At 44.2% G+C, this 26,133-nt stretch overlaps 1 protein-coding gene across 1 annotated transcript in view; it reads right to left on the reverse strand.

Moving 5' to 3' along the window:
• LOC144891601 (uncharacterized) overlaps window positions 1–26,133 on the reverse strand; it is a 106,902-nt gene that overhangs the window by 45,099 nt on the left and 35,670 nt on the right. Inside the window, exons 7-8 of the mRNA XM_078775225.1 lie at window positions 19,998–20,128; window positions 4,167–4,374 (exon numbers count right to left, since the gene is read on the reverse strand). Coding sequence (XP_078631351.1) covers window positions 4,167–4,374; window positions 19,998–20,128 — 339 coding nt within the window. The remainder of the gene's footprint in view (window positions 1–4,166; window positions 4,375–19,997; window positions 20,129–26,133) is intronic.

Genomic DNA, 26,133 nt, shown 5'->3' on the forward strand with positions numbered 1-26,133 from the left:
TTGTATAGTGCCAAGAGTCCAAGCTGGAGGTGGTGGGGTGACCGTTTGGGCTGCTTTTCATGCAGGGGGCAAAACTGACCTGGTTGTTCTGAATGGAAATCTGAACCAGTTCAAGTACAGGGTCATTCTGGAAAAAACATTGCTTCCATTTGCTCGTGCAGCCTTTCGAGGAAACTTTGTCTTCCAAGATGACAATGCATGGCCTCATCGTGCTCGCATGATCCAACACTTTCTTGCTGACCATGGTGTTGAGCATATGGAGTGGCCTGCCATGTCCCCGGATATGAATCCGACAGAGAACTTGTGGGCAGAATTAACGCGTCAAATCGACAACTTGGACCAGCAGCCGACCTCTGTGCGTGAATTGCAGCAGACTATTGTCACTGCATGGCAAGCGATTCCTGTCCAAACCTTGGCAAATCTCGTGAACAGCATGCCTCGACATGTACGTGCTCTCCTGAATGCTCGTGGGGGTTACACGAAGTACTGAACTGTAATTTTACTGTCCGTAATCCCAGTGATAATTTAGCTTTTGTTGAAATTTTTTTTGGCTAATGTGCAAAATAAAGAGATACTTCTGGAAAACGTACAGAAGTTTAACACAGTACTGTCCGTGAATTGAGTTCGATATCAGTTTACATCACTTTCAAGGATCAATTTATTTGCTTCGAAATGTCAAATGTGGTTTTTGTTTCTTTTAAAGGTCACATTAACAAAATCTCGAATAATTTCAACATAATTCCAATAAACTTTTGGTTCTAAGTCATCTTGAAAAGTAAGTTCACCCCCAGAAAAAAAATATTCCATATTAAATGCCAAGTCTGTAGTATGAGGGAAATGAGTGAAATGATTCACATGAAAAGTGATTTGGGCATGAAGATTGAAAAAAAAATGGAAGAAATAAAGAATGAATTGGGAGCACAGATTGATGGCATGGAAGGGAAAATGGAGGGTCAATTGGGGCACAGGCTGGGAAAACTAAAGTATAAATTGGGGGCACAGGTGACGAGATGTTCGTTAGATAATGGCTTGGAAGACTGTGCCAGTGTGGATGCCATTCTACCCCAGGAACGAGCGTCCATGGATAGCGTCCAGAACGCTAGTCTATAGAACGATACATAGATATAGATAGTCTATATCTATATAGATATATATATAGATATAGATATAGATATATCTATCGACAGTCTATAGAACGAGCATCCAGACGACTAAGATAAGATGGTTTAGAAGGGGATAGGTTATGGGCCCCGTGCTTTGCGAAACAACCACCGTCATGTGTGGTACAGCATTCGCAGGTGCGCAGTTGGACTCAGCAGGGGTTCTTCTGATGTGCCCGGGACCGACGGTGTGCAACCCGATGCCAGCTCTGAGGTACGTGCAGGCAGCCGAACCTGAGCCAGCAAGCCAGGTGTCGGAGCCTGCGTTGTGTGGAGCAACAGGCGAGCTTGCTCAGGATGGGAGCGAGGTCAGGCCGCTGGTGTGCAGGTCCAGGTCTGCGCTGGAGAGCGGGGCAAGGTCTGTCACCGTGGGTGAGCTGGAGTCGGCTGTGGTAGTGTTGGGTCTCAGGGTATTCGGGATGGACCCTGTCGGGATCAACTCGCCACGGACGGGGTGTGTGTGTGTCAGCGACCACGGACGGGGTGGGGTGCGTGTCAGCGACCACGGACGAGGTGGGGTGCGTGTCAGCGACCACGGACGGGGTGGGGTGCGTGTCAGCGACCACGGACGGGGTGGGGTGCGTGTCAGCGACCACGGACGGGGTGGGGTGCGTGTCAGCGACCACGGACGAGGTGGGGTGCGTGTCAGCGACCACGGACGGGGTGGGGTGCGTGTCAGCGACCACGGACGGGGTGGGGTGCGTGTCAGCGACCACGGACGGGGTGGGGTGCGTGTCAGCGACCACGGACGGGGTGGGGTGCGTGTCAGCGACCACGGACGGGGTGGGGTGCGTGTCAGCGACCACGGACGGGGTGGGGTGCGTGTCAGCGACCACGGACGGGGTGGGGTGCGTGTCAGCGACCACGGACGGGGTGGGGTGCGTGTCAGCGACCACGGACGAGGTGGGGTGCGTGTCAGCGACCACGGACGGGGTGGGGTGCGTGTCAGCGACCACGGACGGGGTGGGGTGCGTGTCAGCGACCACGGACGGGGTGGGGTGCGTGTCAGCGACCACGGACGAGGTGGGGTGCGTGTCAGCGACCACGGACGCGGACGGGGTGGGGTGTGTGTCAGCGACCACGGACGGGGTGGGGTGTGTGTCAGCGACCACGGAAGGGGTGTGTGTCAGCGACCACGGACGGTGTGTGTGTCAGCGACCACGGATGGAGTGTGTGTCAGCGAATAAGGAAAAAGATAAACGGTAGGGCACGGAGAAAGAGACAGGCCATGGTAGGCCGGTGTCAGTTTGAGCCTCAATTGGGATTGAAATGTTTTTGTACTGTGAATGCAGAGGTAGGAGCTGTGAGTCATGAGCAGTTGGCACCTCACGACAATGGAGAAAAGTAAAGCACAGGAGGCTCAAGGCCAGCACAAGCTGCAGGGAGGGGCAGAAATGCTCAATAATTGGGTTATATGCAGCCTTATATGCTAGCCGCATTTGGACACACCAGGCTGGGAATTTTCAATTCAGGAGAGGTTAAGTGGGCCGGCCTTGTACGAAATTTCCCCCTCGGAGATTTGGTTGTATCAAGCAGATGGGACGCTGCACTGGCAGGTGTTATGGCATGACCCAAGCCCCATGGAAGGTCTGGTGGAGTGTGACGTCCCTTGTTCATTGGGGCATCATCAGAGCAAGTATCTTGGGCCCGTGGGGTCGCTAGACCCTGGAGGGGGTTTCGACATCTGGGGGACAGAGGTAGTTACTCCTGGGCACCTGAAATGGTGCACCATGGGGACCACTTAAGGGGAGGTGTTACGGGTCGTGCATTGGTGGCAGCACCACTGAGGGCCAGTAGGGGCCTGACATGGTGACTGGGCATAGGACCTGGCAACCTCTCCCTGCGGCTCTGGGACAGCCATCATATGGCAACCTGCCATGCTGTGCTGGTCTATGGACACGGGTCATTCCGCAAGGACCGAATATGAATATGGGTGTCCCCTCGAGCATACACGGTATATAAAACCAGAACGGCATTTGGAAGAGTGCATACCTTTGCCAGGCTGAACAGTTGACATTTTGCATCCACTGATAGGCTGGATCTGGATCTGGATCTGGACCCGAATCAAAATCAAATCAATTCTTCCTTGTCACATGCCCAACCTGCACACCAAGTTTCGTACGAATCCATCCACAACTTTTTGAAAAATCCTGCTGTATATCATTTTTGACCCTATCTCTCAATGGTGACGAATCGCTAAAAAAATGCAGGTATCTGCTTCCGCATTCAGATCTTGACCAAAATCTAATCAAATTGTCCTCGTCACATACCCTTCATCTCCACCAAATTTCATCCAAATCCGTGCACAACCTTTTGAGATGTCCTGTTCATAAACAGACTGACAAACTGACAGACAGACAGACAGAGACAGAGACAGAGAAGAGTGAAACCATAACCTCTGTCCACCTTCACTGGCGGAGGTAATAACCAACACTTGCATCCCTCCAAGCCATGGATTTTTTTGATTTTTACATGTTTCTGAATGTGGTTACTTTATTTGTAGCTTCTGTTTTAGTAGTTTGATTATTCGACGAATTGTAGCTTGATTTGGTTCACTTGTACTTCAATAAATTAAAGCCTTAAATTAAGAATAAAGCCTTGAATAAATCAGACAAACATGCAAAATAAATTTCAATTGTCGTTGCAAGAAGTGGAATACAACTCGAGATTTCAATAACAGATTGAAAAAGTTCAAAAGCTACAAATGTTTAAAGCTCAAAATCTGGAGTAACAACTCATTGCCAAAAGTTAATTGTATAAAAAGCAATTCAAGGAGTGGGAAGTAACATTTACTTTTGAACGAAATGAGACTTGACTGGCACATTACAAATGCATATGATGTTAAAGCAATTGCCCCCTCAACAATGACAATGCTGTGAGATATTTAGCAACTCTAAAAACCAAAGCAGAAACCTTTGTGTGAAGGAATTCAACTGTGTGAAGGAATGAGCTCAAAGACTGAGGGTGGAGGGCAGGGGGAGGGGGTGGATGTGCAGATATGATCACCTGTTTTTCCAGGAAGTGAGCAACACGCGTTCGTTGTTCCTTTGGGATGGTGGGCAGGACACGGTCAGCCATGTCGAAGTCACGCCGCATGACGGCTGTCTGGTATTCCAACACTGAGAGCAGCAACGAGTAGCTGACAATACTCAGCTCTTTGTCACCCAGGTAGAGGCGGTTATCTTTTGGTATGTATCCCAATAGGTAGAGCTTTCTGTTTGGAGGAGAAAATAATTATCCTTGTGCAAAACGTTCAATTGCTGCAATGCACTGTTGCAGGATTGGAAGAATTTTCCCTTACAACACTACTCAAGCTTGAAAATCGGAGATACAAACTGGTAAGGACAATGACCCATGAAACGTTTGATGAAAAGCATCAAGGAAACAGCAAATAAAAATGTATGTGTTTGTATCAATACATTTACTTGGATTGCAACCACTTATGATCTCTCATTTTGACATCAGCTTGAATATTAGAGCACACTCTGACATTGGACACAAGCTTCGTCAGACAATTAAGTGGCAAAAGGAATTGAGAGTTATTTACGGACAGGAGATAGAAAAGATGAAAAAATAAATTGTTGTATGGCTAACCCTAACTTTGGATTAAAAATACAATTTCACACAGAACAAATCGAGCAAAGAAACACCACCATTACATCAACAATTCCATCAGCTATAGTCGAGTCTTCACCTTAATAAAGGTCGTCAACCCTTACTTGTTGATCATAACTGAAAAAGTTCTGAATGTTCACAAAATGCATTTTGAGTTATTCGAAAACAACCTACAACTAAATATCTCCAATCATAAAGCGATTGCCAAGGGTAGGTCTCCCACGGCACACACAATCCAATGATGCCCATGTTCATTTCAGACCGTCATATGACCTTGACCTTCAACATTTAGAGATATAATGTAATTTAAAAAACGTGTCCCCATCTACAATCGATCCAAAAAACTCATCATGGAAATCGGAGGAAAATTATTCAGGTGTTTTTTGTTAAATAGGTCACAATCAGAAAAAAGTAGGTCAAGGACATTAATCAAATATTAGGTGCACAACTTCATTGCAGGTCCACTATTGTGATGGAAGAACATCTTGGAAGGCCAAGCGATATTTGAGATTCCACATTGGCAAAATTGAGTGGTGACAAAAAACGCATTATTTTTTCAGACCGCCATTTGACCTTGATTTTTTAACTGGGAGAGGTATCTACTATAAATGGATGAGTTGTGTGTGTGTACAGAAAGGATAGAGCACAGACAAAGAACACTGGAAAGGCAATGGCAAACCACACTATAACCAGTGAGAAAAGAGACACACACCATTGTTGTGACGTTTGCTGGTACACCGAGTATCTCGAGACGTGACGCCACTTCCCCGAAACTCAATGGCTGTATTTGTCTCATTCAATAGTTCTCTGTTGTGTCTCGTCTGTATGCTCATGTGTGTAAGATGTGTGAGTGACAGTTCCATTATGAGCCATCGGTCATACAAAAAAAATAAATTGTGATTTGTTGTACGGAACTTCCGCGTTCCATGTTTCAGTGTATTTGCATTTTATCGTTCATCAATTCTGTATGCTCACTACTAGTGTCTGCTCTGATTTGGACTGCGTTTTCAATCTTAAATTCGACTCGATTTTCAGTGATAAACTTCAAATTTGACCGATTCAAATATGAATTAATCACTATAAATTAAAAGACTAAACTAGAACGGCACTCGGTAGAGAGCATACCTCCGCCAGGCTGAACAGTTTACATTTTGTATCCCACCGATAGGTCGGATCTGGATTCGGGCCTGAACCAAAATCTAATCGGCTTGTTCTTGTCGCCGACCAACTCATCCACCAAGTTGTCATAAATCGTCCGCAACTTTTTGAAATATCATGTTATATATCGTTTTTGGCCCTATCACTCAATGATGAAGAATCACTTAAAAATTTTAAAAATCTCGTATCCAGATCTGTATTCGGATCTTCACCAAAATCGTATCAATTAATCCTCGTCACACACCCAACATGTCCACTAAGTTTCGTCCAAATCTGTCCATAACTTGAGATATTCTGTTCACAAACAAACAAGACAGACAGAGACAAACAGACAAACAGGGGTGAAAACATAACACCCATCCACCTCCGGCGGTAGACATAATAAAGGTCACCAAAGCAGGTTTGCTTACTGCATACATTTGGGTGGGTACTTATGCTTGAATATCATCACTGCACTGCAAAAAAATGGCGGAATGCAAACCTCCACAGAAATATCACCTGCCTGTAAAGGTCACTTTTTCCATTTCCTTTAAGCGTCTTTCATACATGATTGACTATTAATTAATATTAATAATATTAACACCAATAATTATAGTGGCATCATTTGGCAATTATAATAACGAAAGTATAATCCCCACCCTGGCCGAAGCACATCTGGGCTTGGTGAAAGGAAAGCTAATGCTCAGGTAGTACAGTCGGTAGGTATGATACACAGCCGTGAAGACCAATGGAACTTTGGTCCAATGCCCGCTCGTGATGTAAATCAAGCGTAAATGTGCCTCATCTAGAAAGGGTAATTTTGTTCCGATTGAACAAAAATTAGTCGAGTTATGATAAAAATTTGTATAATTCGGTCATGACTAAAAATTAGCTCAAGATCAAAAAAATTGATGTCAACCACACATACAGTGCATTCAGAAAGTATTCAGACCCCTTCACTTTTTTCACATTTTGTTATGTACCACGCCTTATGCTGAAATCGTTTAAATTCATTTTTTTCCCTCATCAATCAACACTCAATACCCCATAATGACAAAGAGAAAACAGGATTTTAGAAAGTTTTGCAAATTTATTAAAAATAAAAAACTGAAATATCACATTTACATAAGTATTCAGACCCTTTACTATCACACAGAATCTTGTTTCTCACAATCAGAGTCCTTTAGGTGCTTTTTTACAAATTCCAAGCAGGCTTTCATGCGTCTTTCACTGAGGAGAGGCTTCCGTCTGGCCACTCTACCATAAAGCCCAGATCGGTGGAGTGTTGCAGTGATGGTGTCCTTCTGGAAGTTTCTCCCATCTCCACACAGGATCTCTGGAGCTCAGCAAGAGTGACCATCGGGTTCTTGGTCACCTCTCTTACCAAGGCCCTTCTCCCCCCTCCCCCCCCCGATTGCTCAGTTTGGCCGGGCGGCCAGCTCGAGGAAGAGTCCTGGTTGTTCCAAACTTCTTCCATTTAAGAATTATGGAGGCCACTGTGCTCTTGGGAACCTTCAATGCAGCAGAGATTTTTTGTCGGCTTCCCCAGATCTGTGCCTCGACACAATCCTGTCTCTGAGCTCTGCAGGCAGTTCCTTCGACCTCATGGCCTGGTTTTTGCTCTGATATGCATTGTCAGCTGTGAGACCTTATGTAGACAAGTGTGTGCCTTTCCAAATCATGTACAATCAATTGAATTTACCACAGGTGGACTCCAATCAAGGTGTAGAAACATCTCAAAGATGATCAAGAGAAATGGGAGGCCCCTGAGCTAAATTTCAAGTGTCATAGCAAAGGGTCTGAATACTTATGTCAATGTGATATTTCAGTTTTTTCTTTTTAATAACTTTGCAAAACTTTCTAAAATCCTGTTTTCTCTTTGTCATTACGGGGTATTGAGTGTAGATTGATGAGGGAAAAAATGAATTTAAACGATTTCAGCATAAGGCTGCAACATAACAAAATGTGAAAAAAGTGAAGGGGTCTGAATACTTTCTGAATGGACTGTACTTTATATTCACATAATTGTTGCAAAATTTCATTCCGTCAGTCCCAGCTAGCTCTGAGATACAGCTCTGCCAATGGCACAAAAAAATTAAAATAAAACCAACCTCAATGGTGGTTTCGTACTCCGAGGGTCTAATAAACTCTGAGGTACCATTAAATTGGGAGCGCTAATTGTAGAAACGAACCCTATAACACGTTAAACAAAAAAAAAAAAAACAAGCCTCCCAGTGTCCTACAGGGTGAGGGAGGCTTATTTAAATGGGGGAAAAAGAAGCATCAGCAGCTATGGAATGAAGACAGCAAGATGAAATTCCACATCAACTTAAAAGAAAGAATTGTGTATGAATAATTACTGAGTATTTTACTGGAAATAAAAATGATTATGGATTTTCAAGTTTTCCCTTAAAGCAACGTTCAATATGATTGTTATGCACACAGCTATGCAGACAACCTTCAAACGTGCAAATGCACACAGCCATAACAGCTTGTCAAAATGCAATCGGCACAACTGTCATTACAAACCAAAAATAGTGATTAAATTTAATTCTCCTCTGACTGCAAAACTACATCAGTTGGTTGCTTATTAAATTGCAGTTAAAGAACGATGTTCCAACATGATAGTATACGAGTCAGTTTTGACCCTCACGATACGAGATGAAAGACCACAAAACACATGTGGTACCACAAAACAAAATAGGTCTTCGTCATAATGAAGTGCAACTTTTCAGACACTTGTTCGAGTAAAAGGAAAAAAAGAAGTAAAATCAGTAAAAAAAAAAAAAAAAATGTTTCATTAAAATTATTTTAAAGTTTTGGTTGAATATTGACCGAAGCGCATACTTGGTCCAACCAGAAGTTAAGATTTAAAAAAATAATAAAACTTTTGGCCTGATCACAGAACCACTTTTTCATGCAGAAAGCATGCACTGACCTTTGTGCTTCAATAGAACATGTGGCTTATCAGTGTTCTCAAGATGCAAATAGTAAAGCAGCATATCGTTATGCAATTGAAGGACAGTCAAAAAGTTTTGCCTTTCTGAAAAGGTTTCAGAGACATGAACGTGCCTGTGAAGCTCATATGCAAGCTGTTAAAAACAAATGTCAAAGTTCAAATATGAACCTCTCTCAAAAACAAAACTTCTGCAGTTAGAGTAGAAGGACGAGAGAGAATGTTTAAAGGCCATCGAGCAGATATAGCATCCACTTGCAATTTACAAGCTTGGCTTTGACAAAAAAGAAAAAAGAAATATGTCATACATAGCACGATACATGCGAAATCCATAAAATAAGGTGTTGGCCTACGATGACCTCAAAAAGAATTGGTGGTTGAATTCAGTGATCTGGTATGAAAATATTCTTAAATTTCAAGTCAATCGAATGAAAATTCAGGATTTTATAAATTTGGCCTATGTTGACTTCAAAAATACTTGAAATTTTGTCAATGTTGAAATTTGCTCTATGTTGACCTTTTGGCCTATGTTGACCTCAAAAAACATTGGTGGTTGAATTCAGTGACCAGATATGCAAATAAACTTAAAATTTCAAGTCAATCGGATGAAAAAATAGTTGGTGGTTGAATTCAGTGACCAGATATGCAAGTCCTCCTCAAATTTCAAGTTAATTGGATAAAAATTGAGGATTTTAGAAATTCGGCCTATGTGGACCTTTTGGCCTATATTGACCTCAAAAATCATTGGTGGTTGAAATCAGTGACCAGATATGCAAATAATCTTAAAATTTCAAGTCAATCGGATGAAAAAATAGTTGGTGGTTGAATTCAGTGACCAGATATGCAAGTCCTCCTCAAATTTCAAGTTAATTGGATAAAAATTGAGGATTTTAGAAATTTGGCCTATGTTGACCTTTTGGCCTATGTTGACCTCAAAATGACAGTGGTTGAATCCAGTGACCAGATATGCAAATCCTCTTTCATGTCAGATGAAAATTAAGGATTTTAGAAATTTGGCCTATGTTGACCTTTTGGCCTATGTTGACCTCAAAAATAGTTGGGGGTTAAATTCAGTGACCAGATGTGCAAATTTTCTTAAAATTTCAAGTCAATTGGATGGAAGTTGAGGATTTTAGAAATTTGACAAAGTTGGTGACCTTTGGCATGTGTTGACCTATTGACCTTTTTACCTTTGACCCCCAAAACAATAGGCTCTTGCTTATGACAAACTCTACCATTTGGTGAAGTTTCGTAAAGATTGGTTGAAAATTGTGACCTGTAGGCGACTGACATAGACAGACAAACAAATAAGAAGATGTCATGCAGAGCACGATACTTGCAAAATCCACCCCCAACCCCAGAAATAAAGGTTGCAATTGATCCAGCAAATTGCCCATTTCCTCAAGATCAAAATTGACGATCTTCATCAAAGATTGATGATTGACAAATTGACGATCTTCATCAAATCTTCAATAAATCTGACACTTTCAACAGCTCTCCCTACCTCTTCCTCCTCTTACCCTCCCCCCCCCCCCCCCCCCCTGTTCTGTATCCGATGCTTCCCCTTCCTCTTCATTAATGGTATGGACCTCAAACATCCTGGGCCTTCGCTCAAACTTGACTGATCTCTCCATACAGGTTGGTTCTGACAAACCAGACTTGATATGCTTAACAGAAACTTACATCAACTCATCCTGGGAATTCTTCCAAAGTAAATTGCTCTCTCTCATGCACAGATTTATCCCATCTCGTCTTCAGTTGTCATACCTTGTGGTGAGGCTGTTGCCCAGAAAACAACTTGCTTTCGTCTCCTGGAAAGCAAATCCAACGGAAGGAAATCTCATTTCCTTTCACAAAGTCCGAAACAAGTGTGTGTCCACGCTCAGGAGAACCAGGAAACAATATCTCTCCGTTCTCAAGACCGAACTCTCTTATCTGTCTCCCTCTTCCAAATCCTGGTGGCATCTGGTCAAATCTGTTTCTGGTGTTTGTTCCCCCTCCATCCCCTCCCTCACCTCAAAAGGCTACACGGCTGACTCCGCATGTGAAAAAGCTGAATGCCTCAACTCTGTGTTTGCCTCTAAATCTTGTGTCCCAAACCCATCCCACTCTGTACCCACCGTACCCAGTCGTCCCCAGCTGCTCCTGGACTCTGTGGAAAAGTTTCTGTCAACCCTCGACTCTGATTCTGCAACTGGTCCTGACGGCATCAGCCCACGGGTTCTAAAATCATGTTCTTCCGCTCTTTCACTCCCTCTCTCTGCTCTCTTCACCCTCTCTTTTGCTCAAGGTCATCTGCCATCTGCTTGGAAATCAGCCAACATCACCGCTTTGCACAAAAAAGGTGCAAAAACAGATCCTCACAACTACAGACCAATCAGCCTTCTCCCAATTATCAGCAAAGTCATGGATTCCATCATTGCTTCAGATATGAAATCTTTCCTCTTCTCCAATGGCTTGATCTCTGCCCATAAATTTGGTTTCAGACCTCGTCACTCGACTCTGGACATGCTGCTTCTGCTTTCTCAACAATGGATGGAGGTCCTCAACGCCAAACAGGAAATTAGAGCTGTCTCCCTTGACATTTCACGTGCCTTCGATACGGTCTGGCACCCCGCTCTGCTCACCAAACTCTCCTCCTTTGGTATCCATGGAAATCTCCACGCATGGCTGGCGGACTTCCTCTCTAGTTGTAGTCAACTTGTGGCCCTGAATGGGTTTCTCTCATCTCCTCTTCCTGTTCAGGCTGGAGTTCCCCAAGGCAGTGTTCTGGGCCCTGTGCTTTTTCTGGTCTTCATCAATGATCTCTCTGACTCTCTTGAAAATCCTCTCTATCTCTTTGCTGACGACTCTACTCTCTGTCGCTCCATTCCTCATCCCTCAGATCGGCAGTCTGCAGCCTCCTCACTCTCTGCAGACCTGGACAAAATCACAGACTGGGCAAACAAGTGGAACATGTCTTTCAATCCTGACAAATCTCACACTCTTACGATGTCTCTCTGAAAAGACCGACTGGACAACCCTCCCATCCACTTTCTGAATAATCCTCTCCAAGAAGTTCTGTCACTCAAGCTTTTGGGTCTCACTATCTGCCATGATCTTTCCTGGGAAAACCACATTTCAAATTTGGCCTCCAAAGCCAGTCGCCGACTGGGCAACCTTCGTCGTGCGAAGTCCTTCCTTGGCACACCTGAGCTCCTCACCACATACAAGGCTTTCATCCGCAGCTCTATGGAATACTGTTCTCCTCTCTGGTCTGGTGCTCCTGCCTCACACCTAGCTCGTCTTCACGCTGTTGAAGCCAAAGCGTTCAGAATCATTGGAATCTCCCGCGATGAAGCTAACTCCAAGGGCCTTTCACTCACTCACTCACCGCAGGCAGGTTGGTGGTCTTTCCGTCTTCTACCGACTGCTCTCTGGCCTTGCCCCCCCCCCCCCAGCTCTCTCTGGGCTCTGTCCCCCAAATATTCCTCCAGGTCGCACAAGATCTGCCTGCAACCCTCTTATGGTTAAACTGCCAAAATCAAGACTTTCTGCTCAGCTTCACTCCTTCATTCCTCTTTTCTCCCGCCTCTGGAACAAACTTCCTCACTCTCTTCAATCCCACTCCACCCTCCAGGTCTTTAAAACAGCTGTTCACCACCATCTCTTATCTTCCCCCATCCAAAACCTTGATCTTTTCTACCCCCGCTAATTTCACCCCAAATCCTACACTTTTTTGAAATACCAACTTCTGTCCTGGAAGTCCTTGGTCTCCTTGTGTTTTATACCTCTTCCCCCCCCCCTTCCCACGCCTCCCCCCCCCCTTCCTACGCCTCCTCCCCCCAAGCCCTCTCCCTCCCACACTTCTCCCTGCTCTCAAATGTTGTGTTTGTGTGCTTCCCCTTCTCTCCCCATCTTGTCCTCCGCTCCCTCTTTTATATATTTTGTTTGTCTGGTTGATTTGTTTGTGAAGTAAATGGTAGCTCTTTCACAAGCCTCGAATCAGTATACAAAAAAAAAAAAAAAAAAAAAAAACTTTCCTCCTTCAGGATGTCTCTGATTCCTTAATATCTCCCGGGTTACTCCCTCCTCCAGTGTGATAAACCTGAGCCTTGTCCTGGAGGTGGGGTTGCTATCTTTATCAAAAACTCTTCCTCACTCGCCCTGCACTGCCCTCTCTCCACCTCACCCCCAGGAGTACCTCTGGCTAAGGCTTCCCCTTCGCTCCCACCTTTTGTTGAAATGTGTGTTGTACAGTCCACCAAACAGTGATAACTCCATCTACATCTCGCTGTCTGATAATATGGACCAACTTCTATCTACTCATCCAAACTCTCTCTTCCTCATATGTGGTGATTTCAATTTTCACCGTGCCAGTTGGCTGGGTGTGGGATACCTCTCTCACCAGCCATGGCTCCTCAGCAAAGCACTTCTGTGACTCACTGGGACTGACACAATCTGTCAATTTTCTGCCCCGGATCTCAGTCAACGGAGCATCTTCTCTTCTTGACTTGGTTATGACTAACTTCCCTGCAAATGTCTGCTGCTCTTCTTCTGCTCCAATCGGCTCATCTGATCATGTGCTTGTTAAAGTGGACATCTCTCTGACCATTCTCAGAAAGCCTCCTCAGTGTTGACGAGTCTGGCATTTCACTCAAGCCAACTGGCACGGTCTTCAAGCAGCCATCAATCATCTGGCCTGGTCGGTCTCCCATCTCAACCGCCTCTGACATCAACTCATCCTGGGAATTCTTCCAAAGTAAATTGCTCTCTCTCTCATGCACAGATTTATCCCATCTCCTCTTCAGTTGTCATACCCTTCCTCCCATCCACGGTTCACGGAATCTTGTGGTGAGACAGTTGCCCAGAAACAACTTGCCTTCACCTCCTGGAAAGCAAATCCAACGGAAGGAAATCTCATTTCCTTTCACAAAGCCCGAAACAAGTGTGTGTCCACCCTCAGGAGAGCCAGGAAACAATATATCTCCTCTCTCAAGACTGAAATCTCAAACCTGTCTCCTTCCTCCAAATCCTGGTGGCGTCTGGTCAAATCTGTTTCTGGTGTTTGCTCCCCCTTCATCCCCTCCCTTACCTAAAACGGCTACGCAGCTTACTCCGCTCGTGAAAAAGCTGAATGCCTCAACTCTGTGTTTGCCTCTAAATCTTGTGTCCCAAACCCATCCCTCTCTGCACCCACCGTACCCAGTCGCTCCTGGACTCTGTCCTTTTTTCCTGAAAAGGTGGAGAAGTTTCTGTCAACCCTCGACTCTGATTCTGCAACTGGACCTGACGGCATCAGCCCACGGGTCCTAAAATCCTGCTCTTCCGCTCTTTCACTCCCTCTCTCTGTTCTCTTCACCCTCTCTTTTGCTCAAGGTCATCAGCTTGGAAATTAGCCAACATCACCACTTCACACAAAAAGGTGCAAAACAGATCCCAGCAACTACAGACCAATCAGCCTTCTCCCAATTATCAGCAAAGTCATGGAATCCATCATTGCTTCGGATATGAAATCTTTCCTATTCTCCAATGGCTTGATCTCTGATCATCAATTTGGTTTCAGACCAGGTCACTCTACTTTGGACATGCTGCTTCTGCTGTCTCAACAATGGATGGAGGTCCTCAATGCCAAACAGGAAATTAGAGCCGTCTCCCTTGACATATCACGTGCCATCGATACAGTCTGGCACCACGCTCTGCTCACCAAACTCTCCTCCTGTGGTATCCATGGAAATCTCCATGCATGGCTTGCGGACTTCCTCTCTAGTTGTAGTCAACCTGTGGCCCTGAATGGGGTTCTCTCATCTGCCCTTCCTGTTCAGGCTGGAGTTCCCCAAGGCAGTGTTCTGGGCCCTGTGTTTTTTCTGGTCTTCATCAATGATCTCTCTGACTCTCTTGAAAATCCTATCTCTTTGCTGATGACTCTACTCTCTGCCACTCCATTCCTCATCCCTCAGACCAGCAGTCTGCAACCTCCTCACTCTCTGCAGACCTGGACAAAATCAGACTGGTCAAACAAGTGGAACATGTCTTTCAATCCTGACAAATCTCACACTTACTATGTCTCTCTGAAAAGACCGACTGGACAGCCCTCCCATCTACTTTCTGAACAATCCTCTCCAATAAGTTCTGTCACTCAAGCTTTTGGGTCTCACTATCTGCCATGATCTTTCCTGGGAAAACCACATTTACAAGCTGGCCTCCAAAGCCAGTCGCCGACTGGGCATCCTCCGTCGTGCGAAGTCCTTCCTTGGCACACCTGAGCTCCTCACCACATACAAGGCTTTCATCCGCAGCTCAATGGAATACTGTTCTCCCCTCTGGGCCGGTGCTCCTTCCTCATACCTCGCTCGGCTTCACGCTGTTGAAATCAAATCTTTCAGAATCATTAGAATCTCCTGCGATGAAGCTAACTCCGAGGGCCTTTCACTTACTCACCGCAGGCAGGTTGTGGTCCGTCTGTCTTCTACCGACTCCTCTCGGGCCTTGCTCCCCCAGCTCTGTCTGTGCTCTGTCCCCCAAATATTCCTACAGGTTGCACAAGATCTTCCTGCAACCCCCCTTTTTTTTTTTTGTATACAGATCGAGGCTCGTGAAAGAGCTAACATTTATCACAAAAAGAAAAATAAATCAAACAGACAAACAAAATATATAAAAAGAGGGAGCGGTAGACAAGATGGGGAGAGAAGGGGAAGCACACAAACACAACATTTGAGAGCAGGGACATCGGGAGATGTGTGGGAGGGGGCGTGGGGGGGGGGGGGGGTAGGAGAAGTATAAAACATAAGGACAACAAGGACTTCCAGGAAAGAAGTTGGTATTTCAAAAAAGTGGATTTGGGGTGAAATTAGCAGGGGTAGAAAAGATCAAGCTTTTGGATGGGGGAAGATAAGAGATGGTGGTGAACAGCTGTTTTAAAGACCTGGAGGGAGGAGTGGGATTGAAGAGAGTGAGGGAGTTTGTTCCAGAGGCGGGAGAAAAGAGGAATGAAGGAGTGAAGGTGAGCAGAGAGTCTTGATTTTGGCAGTTTAACCATAAGAGGGTTGCATGCAGATCTTGTGCGACCTGTAGGAATATTTGGGGGACAGAGCCCAGAGAGAGCTGGGGGGGGGGGGGGGGGGCAAGGCCGGAGAGGAGTCGGTAGAAGACGGAAAGACCACCAACCTTCCTGCGGTGGGTAAGTGAAAGGCCCTCGGAGTTAGCTTCATCGCGGGAGATTCCAATGATTCTGAACGTTTTGGTTTCAACAGCGTGAAGACGAGCTAGGTGTGAGGCAGGAGCACCAGCCCAGAGGGGAGAGCAGTATTCCATTGAGCTGCGGATGAAAGCCTTGTATGTGGTGAGAAGCTCAGGTGTGCCAAGGAAGGACTTCGCACGACGGAGGATGCCCAGTCGGCGACTAGCTTTGGAGGCCAGATTTGAAATGTGGTTTTCCCAGGAAAGATCATGGCAGATAGTGAGACCCAAAAGCTTGAGTGACAGAACTTGGAGAGGATTATTCAGAAAGTGGATGGGAGGGTTGTCCAGTCGGTCTTTTCGGAGAGACAACGTAAGAGTGTGAGACTCGTCAGGATTGAAAGACATGTTCCACTTGTTTGCCCAGTCTGTGATTTTGTCCAGGTCTGCAGAGAGTGAGGAGGCTGCAGACTGCCGATCTGAGGGATGAGGAATGGAGTGACAGAGAGTGGAGTCATCAGAAAAAAGATAGAGAGGATTTTCAAGAGAGTCAGAGAGGTCATTGATGAAGACCAGAAAAAGCACAGGGCCCAGAACACTGCCTTGGGGAACTCCAGCCTGAACAGGAAGAGGAGATGAGAGAAACCCATTGAGGGCTCTTATGGTTACACTGCCAAAATCAAGACTGTCTGCTCACCTTCACTCCTTCATTCCTCTTTTCTCCCACCTCTGGGACAAACTCCCTCACTCTCTTCAATCCCACTCCTCCCTGCAGGTCTTTAAAACAGCTGTTCACCACCATCTCTTATCTTCCCCCATCCAAAACCTTGATCTTTTCTACCCCCGCTAATTTCACCCCAGATCCACTTTTTTGAAATACCAACTTCTTTCCTGGAAGTCCTTGCAGTGCCCTTGTGTTTTATGCTTCTCCCACCCCCCCCCCCCTTCCCACGCCTCCTTCCCCCAAGCCCTCTCCCTCTCACAGATATCCCGATGTCCCTGCTCTAAAATGTTGTGTTTGTGCTTCCCCTTCTCTCCCCATCTTGTCTACCGCTACCCTTATTATATGTTTTGTGTGTCTGTTTGATTTTTTTTGTGATAAATGCTAGCTCTTTCACAAGCTTCGATCTTGTATACAAAAAAAATAAAAAAATAAAAAAATCACACACAAGACCAACCAATATACTTGAAAAATCTTCTATTTTTACAAGTAACAAGAGGGAGAATTGCTTCTGTCTACGTGTGTCCCCTACCGGTTTTGTTCCAAGCAAAAGGCACAACTCCATGAAAAATTGATAGAACACCCCAAAATGTAAACTTGTTCTGTAACTTATAATAAAGTCATGTACCAATATTCAGTTAAATATGTTAAAGGGTATGGGAAAAGGTGTAGAAAACCACAGGTGGGACGGACAAGATGGACAGACGGAGAGCAAATCTACAGTCCCCTCTGGATAGGGGTCTAATAAAGTCAATGACACAAGCCTTCATGATGAGGACCAGTTTAACATTCTCACAGTGTGGGTTGAGCCATTCATTTTCACATTGACAGTTTGATTTGCTGAACTCTTGCAGATAGACAATGAATTTGTAACTCCAAAAAAAAAAAAAAAAAAAAGAAGTCATCAGATGAGTTTTTTTTCGGACCTAAGAGAATGATTTTGGTTCCAAATTGACATTTTCTTCCAGGCTCGTGCAAATTTAAACACAAATGACAAAGATACATCATTAAGTATTATTTAAAGATCTTATCCCCAGTGAAGACGGAAGCCTCTGTCATTTTACAAAGACTCCCTGACAAAACACAATCTCAAAACACAACAGTCCGTTATCATCCATCGGAAAAGACCCAATCATTAAAGCCTCTTTGGCAATTGCTTGGACCGTCTTGGGCATCAGAATCCAGAAATCAAATGTTCTCTCACATGCCAAGCATTCCCATGGCCATCCTTAACTGTTCTCAAGGTTCAGAACCTTTGTGCTGTGTCTTGAAGTATAGAGCTCAATGTTGGACCAGAGACATAGTGCCCCATCTGGCATTCCTTATGCTGTGATATATAAGGCCCTGCTTGTGAGCTTTGAACGTTTTGCTTCATTTGCATCCCGTATCACCGACTACATTCATGATTAGACCATATCAAATCCATGAGGTTGAGAAAGACGATTGGCTATTAACCTCCCTGGTTTACTTCTTAAATCTAAATTCGTTTCCCTCTCTATGCATTTTTGGAACAGCCTGTTTGACATTAGCAAGGTCATGAAAGTGGGATCCCAGGTTCAAATCCATTACACTGTGCAGGTTAATAGTCTATTGTCATTGTGGCTCAAGTTTAAAAGTACACAGTCTCCAACTGTCCTTAGACCACATACCTCTGCCAGGCTGAACGGTTTATGTTTTGTGTCCCACTGATGGGCCGGATCTGGATCCGGACCTGAAACAAAATCGAATCAGCTTGTTCTCGTCACCTTACCAACTCATCCACCTAGTGTTGTCATAATCAATCCAAAACTTTCTGAAATATCATGCGATATATTGTTTTTGGTTCTGTCACTCAACGCTGATGAATCACTTGCAAAGAAAAAAAAAATGTGTCCGGATATTGACCTGTACCGATTACTGGTATGGCGATAGCGATACCGGCCTATGCTGATTACCAATATCTATATCGATCCAGCATTACTCGTGTATGAAGACCAATGGCAGGGTTAAAGGCCAAAATAAAGGGAGACTTGGACAAACAATGGGTATGGGGAGGAAGGGATGCATGGGGTGGACAAGATGGATGCAGAAGAAAAATATCAGGAGGGAAGGGCTGAAAAATGGGATGGGGTGGGGATTGGGTTGGTTTAACAAGGGCAGAAAGGATTATGGTTTTGGATTGGGGACTAAAATGGTGGTGAATAGTCGTCTTGAAGACCTGGATGGAAGAATGAGAGGGGGGGGGGGCGGAGGAGAAAGGGGAGGGGGGGGCAGAAAAAAGAGGAATATTGGGGGTGTTTTGTCAATTAACTCATCATTGGCAACAGTAGCTCGATTAAAGGAACTCGGATAAATTATCTTTCCACCTGTTGAGGATACCATATTGGTCTGTTAGAAGGCAACTTTCGTCAGTTGATCGAACCATGTTAGGAGATGGTTCATCGATGGCTTTGACGTGTTGAATAAATTATACGCCATTCACTATCTGCATACTGTTAAATCTCTTTGGATTTCTTTATGTGCCATTTATTCTTGAGGTCTCAAATTTGTCGCTGGACTTCTGAACGGAGAACATAGTATACTTTTCTCTTGAACTCAGAACGAATATTGTTTTGCCAGACTGCGAATGCAGCTAGTTTACGATCTATTCGGTGTTTGCGGACATTCCCATTGAACCAATCTGGATTTTTCTCATGAATGAAACAATCAATTCTTCACAAACCTCCAATACATTGTTTTTTAATGCACGCCACTGTTCTTGCAGCTATCCACTGTGTTTGGGATATCGGAAAGTTTCTCCCCAATAAATTCTCTCGTAAAGTTTCTCTTCGAAGTAAAACATTTTCTTCATCTTTAAGTTTTTTATTACTTATTTTCTTTCTTGATGCCTTTTGTTTTTGTCTTTTAGGGGCAATATGCATCCGTAATTTGGATCTTATCAAACAGTGATCCATCCAACAGCAATCCATGCCTCGCATGGTCCTGGTTATCATGACGTCCTGATGGTCTTGGGCTCTGGCGATTATATCCAAAGTCCAACAAAGACCATTCATTTAATGCAACTGCAATGCCACCCCCCCCCCCCCCCATCCTCCAAAAACATTTCCACTTCCTGTTTTAGTCACAGGCCATCCAATTACCCATTTTGCTTTAGTCTGCAACAGGCATATCTGGTGATTTAACATGAAAATGGCAGAACACAAAGAATCACTCCATTAAACACTGTAGAGTTATTACCAGCACCAAAAACAGACAATGAAGTATTACATACCTGTCAAGGTGTGCAATGGTCACAATTTCTCCACCCACATAGTAATTCAGACGATTGACCGAGTTGGTGTAGATAAAGCAATCGCCAACCCACAAAGCAGTCTTCACTCCATCTTGGATCTCACCGAGAACCTGCGCACCACACAGCATCGACATGAGCACAACATTCACCACAACCACGAATAGAGACTTAAAATAGCAAAAATAACAAATAAAATAACAAATACAATAACAATGACGCTGCATCCAAGACCAAAATTTTCATGTTGGACCAACAAAAGCAACCGTTAAAAAATATATATACTATGGTTTCATACTCTGTCCCTTTGTTACAGCCACAGTATTTCTGTTAAGATTGTGTGTCCTAACTCGAAGCATGAAAATGAAGCTTTAATCACATCTCATTTTGAAAGAGAACACTTCTATAATGTGTGTGTGTGTGTGTGTGTGTGTGTGTGTGTGTGTGTGTGTGTGTGTGTGTGTGTGTGTGTGTAAACACACACACATGCAATGTATAAATCTCTTATATTCTGCTATGGTGAGTGTGTGTGATTCTGTCCTTTCATGGGTGTGGCTTGCCTCGTGGAGGGAGTGGCTTCAAAAACAAATCTCCACCATTTTGTTTGCTCCGCATAGCTTTGAGGCCTCTATTGTTAGGCTCGCAGTTTCTCACTCTCTCAGTTTTATTTACACTCTAATTTGATATCTGATTTCATTTTTCATAGTCCCTAAGATGGTTTTAGACTCGGTTGCAAAAAACGGGAAGAAAGTTGGATGAAAGTTACCGTCTATAGAACAAAATGCAGGTCAAATGAAATGAAGGCCTATAATTATAATATAAAGTCCATTGAGACTCCCTCACGGCTTTACCTCGACTCTTATTCACCAAATGATTTCATTTTTATCGTTGCTCGGATGGTGTTAGACTCGGTTTCAGCTATAGTTGAGAAAATTGGCGAAATGTATTCTAATACCCGTTTCGAATGTGTCTGGTTGGACGCGTTGTGGGGAGTGGGGGTTGGGGGAGAGTAGCGGAGAGGAAGAAGGGTAGAGAGGGTTCCCTACTCAATATTAGTTATTTATATCATTACTTAGTAAAAGTACAATGTCTGAATACTGAAGTTAGGGATTGAGCCGCAGTGGAATTATATTTTTTCATTTTCCTGGGGTGTATATACAGAGTTTAAGGCAATTTCACTGTTTTCCAAATATGTAATTAAGCAATGCAGTGCCAAACTTCGAAAAATGTTGTACGTAATAACCTAAACCAACAATGGAATACAATATTTATTAAACAATAATTTTTGGTTTGAATCAATTTTTAATTAGAATTGGAAGTGTATTTGATGGTTTCAAGTTCAACAAGCATTCTGAGTATTGCGCTGCAATACATGTCCCCTACCGACAGTCTGTCGTCTGGAAAACTGTTGGGGAAATTACCAAAGTTCAAAGTGCCATAACTTTGTCAAAAATGATCGAAACGTCGTGAAGTTCGAACTTGATCTGTAACTTATCATGAGGAAACCATGCAGCAAGTTTGAAATCATTAGCATCAAGAGTTTTTTAAAAAGTCCGGAAAACTGTTCTTTGCGTGACGGACTGACAGACGGACAGACTGACAGATGGAGGGAGGGACGGAGAGCAAACCTATAGTCCCCTCCGGTGTATACCCGTAGAGGACTAATAATGAACACCAGAAGTGAGCCAAGGCAGGTTCTCCATCCTCCCTCCTCTCAAGTCAAGGTAAGGTAAGGTAAGGTAAGGTAAGGTAAGGTAAAAGTGTCGCTTTTAACCCTACCTTCCTTCCTCTCCCATGTGTGCGATGCTCTACAGTCTACCCTCTGCAATTGGTGAGGTGTTGGGGATTGGACAGGTGTTGGGGATTGGACAGGTGTTGGGGATTGGACAGGTGTTGGGGATTGGACAGGTGTTGGGGATTGGACAGGTGTTGGGGATTGGACAGGTGTTGGGGACTGGACAGGTGTTGGGGACTGGACAGGTGTTGGGGACTGGACAGGTGTTGGGGACTGGACAGGTGTTGGGGACTGGACAGGTGTTGGGGACTGGACAGGTGTTGGGGACTGGACAGGTGTTGGGGACTGGACAGGTGTTGGGGATTGGAGAAGAATGTGGAGGGATTGGAGAGGAGTGTGGAGGGATTGGAGAGGAGTGTGGAGAGATTGGAGAGGAGTGTGGAGGGATTGGAGAGGAGTGTGGAGGGATTGGAGAGGAGTGAGAATGGGGAGAGGAGTGGAGTGAGGAGAGGAGTGAGGAGAGGAGTGAGGGGAGGAGTGAGGGGAGGAGTGAGGGGAGGAGTGAGGCGAGGAGTCACATGTGAAATAAATAAAGTGTAGATTACATCATTTCTGTATCTGATGAATTGCCAGTAACCATTTTGGAAAAATGAATGTGCAGCATCCAACTCAACATGTCCAAATGTCCTGCACATCTATGCCCGTGGGTTTCCCACGGGTGCCTCACTAGTAATAATAATAAAAGGCAGTGTGTGCACGCGCGTGTGCGTGTGCGTCTCCTCCATAACTCCAAAACCATGAAACCTAGCAGCCCCAAATTTTGCAGCCCCCCAAGGGATTGCATGAATGAAAGAAAGCTAGTTGTCTGGGTGTGTTAAAGCACCATTTTTGAATGCGATTCAACGGGGTGATCATAACATAGGAATCAAAAGCGGTTTTTAATACGTCTCACCCCTCTGTCGCTCCTCCATATATATATATATATATATATATATTTCTCCTCTCCTCTCTCTCCTCTCTCTGCAAACCCTCACATCTGCTTCCTTAACAAGCCTCCCAAAGAAGTTCAGTCTCTCAAACTCTCAGGTCTCATGCTCAGCGATAATCTTTTTTGTGCGAACCACATTTAAAAGTTGGCTTCCAAAGCCATTCACTGACTGGTTTTCCTCCATCGTGTAAAGTCCTTCCTTGGCACACCTGAACTCCTATCCACCTACAATACTTTCATCTGCAGCTTCATGGGGTACTACTCTCCCCTCTGGCCTGGCTCCCCTGCCTCACACCTTGCTCAGCTGGACACTGTGGAAACCAAGGCCTTCAAGATCATTGAAATCTCCCACAATGAAGCTGAATCTATGGGTCTATCGCTTTGCCATGACAGACAGGTCAGTGGTCTCTCTGTCTTCTGCCACATCCTTTCTGGTCTTGCACCATCTGCCCTCTCCATGCTTTGTCCCCACAATTTGGTCTCCTCCACTCCTTTGGTCCTCCTTTCCCCCATCTGTGGAACCAACTTCCACATCCTCTTCAGTCTCATTCTTCCCTCCAGATCTTCAAGACAGCTATTCACCATCATCTCCTCCTCCTCCTCCTCCTCCTCCTCCTCCATGCATGACGCTTCACCAGAAAGATGGCACATTCATCGACATACAGGGATGTCAGTGTGGGAGGCGAGGGGAATTGTAGGCATGGGAGGTGAATTTTTTTCCCTTGCTCCCACCGAAGCAGTTGATCGATTGCAAATCATTAATTGTTCTCTTGAAAAATCATTCAAAACAACTTTTCTGCCAAAAAAGAAAATCTGTGCAACAGCATTTCACACCAATGGCAAACTGGTTTGCCAATCCAAAGAGAAATATGCTAATTCTTTCAAACCAAATTTAAGACTCGAAGGGAAAACCCCTTTGCCCCATTATTTAATTCAGTGATCTAACATGCAAATCCTATTCAAATGTCAAGTAAATCGGATGAAAATTGACAATTTTAGGAATTTGGCATATGTTGACCTTTTGCCCTGCGTTACCCTCAAAAATAATTTGTGGTTGAATTCAGTGAGCCGATATGTAAATTGTCTTCCAATTACAAGTTAATCAGATGAAAATTAAGGATTTTATAAATCTGACAAATGTGTTGACCTGTGGCCCATGTTGACCTTTTGACCTCAAAATAAATAGGCTTCTTCCTTATGAACAACTACCATTTGGTGAAGTTTCATAAAGATCAGTTTAAAATTGTGACCTGTAAGCGATTGACATACAAACAGACAGAATGAAAAATCGGTCAGAGACCGAGGACTTGCCGGAATTTACTTTTTTATCGGCCATTTAGGACAAATATGGTGGCTGAACCACGTGACCGATGACGTCATCATTAACATATTTTATTCCCCATGGAGAGTTCTTCACAATGAGCCATGTCTCAATTTTTTATATTCAGCACTTTCGGAGATATTGAGGTGCAAAGTTTTTCCAAGATGGCGGCCGAACCACGTGACCGATGACGTCATCATTAACATATTTTATTCCCCATGGAGAGTTCTTTCCAATGAGCCATGTCTCAATTTTTTCTATTCAGCACTTTCGGAGATATGGAGGTGCAAAGTTTTTCGGATTTTCCAAGATGGCGGCAGAACCACGTGACAGATGACGTCATCATTAACATATTTTATTCCCCATGGAGAGTTCTTTACAATGAGCCATGTCTCAATTTTTTCTGTTCAGCACTTTTGGAGATATAGTGGCGCAACGTTTTGCCGTTTTTCCAAGATGGCGACCGAACCACGTGACTGATGACGTCATCATTTACATATTTTATTCCCCATGGAGAGTTCTTTACAATGAGCCATGTCTCAATTTTTTCTGTTCAGTACTTTCGGAGATATAGAGGTGCAAAGTTTTTCGGTTTTTCCAAGATGGCGGCCGAACCACGTCACCGATGACGTCATCAATTGGGCACAGTCTATTCCAGGGCAAGAACAATATGTGTGCAAAGTTTGGCGATTCCACGTGCAACGGTGTAGACGCAGTGCTGCAAACAGACAGACAGACAAACAGACAAACAGACAGACAGACAGATGAAAAATCGGTCAGAGACCGAGGACTTGCCGGAATGTACTTTTTTATCGGCCATTTAGGACAAATATGGCGGCTGAACCACGTGACCGATGACGTCATCATTAACATATTTTATTCCCCATGGAGAGTTCTTTACAATGAGCCATGTCTCAATTTTTTCTGTTCAGCACTTTTGGAGATATAGTGGTGCAAAGTTTTGCTGTTTTTCCAAGATGGTGGCCGACCACGTGACTGATGACGTCATCATTAACATATTTTATTCCCCATGGAGAGTTCTTTACAATGAGTCATGTCTCAATTTTTTCTGTTCAGTACTTTCGGAGTTATAGAGGTGCAAAGTTTTTCGGTTTTTCCAAGATGGCGGCCGAACCACGTCACCGATGACGTCATCAATTGGGCACAGTCTATTCCAGAGCAAGACCAATATGTGTGCAAAGTTTGGCGATTCTACGTGCAACGGTGTAGACGCAGTGCTGCAAACAGACAGACAGACAAACAGACAAACAGACAAACAGACAAACAAACGAACAGATCAACATACTTGCCGGAAATTTTTCCGGCAAGTAACAAACGAACAGATCAACATACTTGCCGGAAAATTTTTTCCGGCAAGTAATAATGCACACGACCAACCAATAATACTGTACTTAAAAACAAACAAAAAATAATAATAATAATAATCGATTTTAGCAAGTAACAAACAAAGATCGGGGTGAAAGGTGGTGGAGGTAACAACAAATAAAACATCATTCCTATTATTTTTGAAATCATCAATCACTTGTTTAAGCCAGAAGATATGCTTATTGATTAAACAAGGAAGGGGTGTGGGAGGTTAGTTTGGGGTGTAACTGCTCTCTTTCAAAAAATCTTTCAGAGTTACAGAACATTACGTTATGTTTCGCACTTTCATAGAACGCTGAGTTTTTCACGCCAGATGCGCACATGAGGGTCACAGCAAGGAGCAGGGTTCAAACCTCTGCATGGCAGGGAATGCCCGTCTAGCATAAATGCATTACATTTAGTGACGTTGTCCAATTTTTACCCGGAAACTTAACACACTGAATTATCACCAATCTGTGGAACAAATCTATAAATCGAATCATTTAACGGAGTAAAGTAAAAAAGCACGTGACAATACCGTTTGTAAAACAGCGCACCTACTCAAGGAACTGAAAGACATAGCAATGTCACCAAAAAAAGAAAAAGCAGCTTCCCTAATTAGATCCAGCTTGCAGAATGCACTAATATCTCAACTCGTGGCAGCAACACTGACAATATCTAATAACCCCCCTTCCCTGCCCACGCTCCA

The sequence above is a fragment of the Myxine glutinosa genome, chromosome 4 (assembly GCF_964187855.1).
Source record: "Myxine glutinosa chromosome 4, kmMyxGlut1.1, whole genome shotgun sequence".
NCBI classification, from domain to species: domain Eukaryota; kingdom Metazoa; phylum Chordata; class Myxini; order Myxiniformes; family Myxinidae; genus Myxine; species Myxine glutinosa.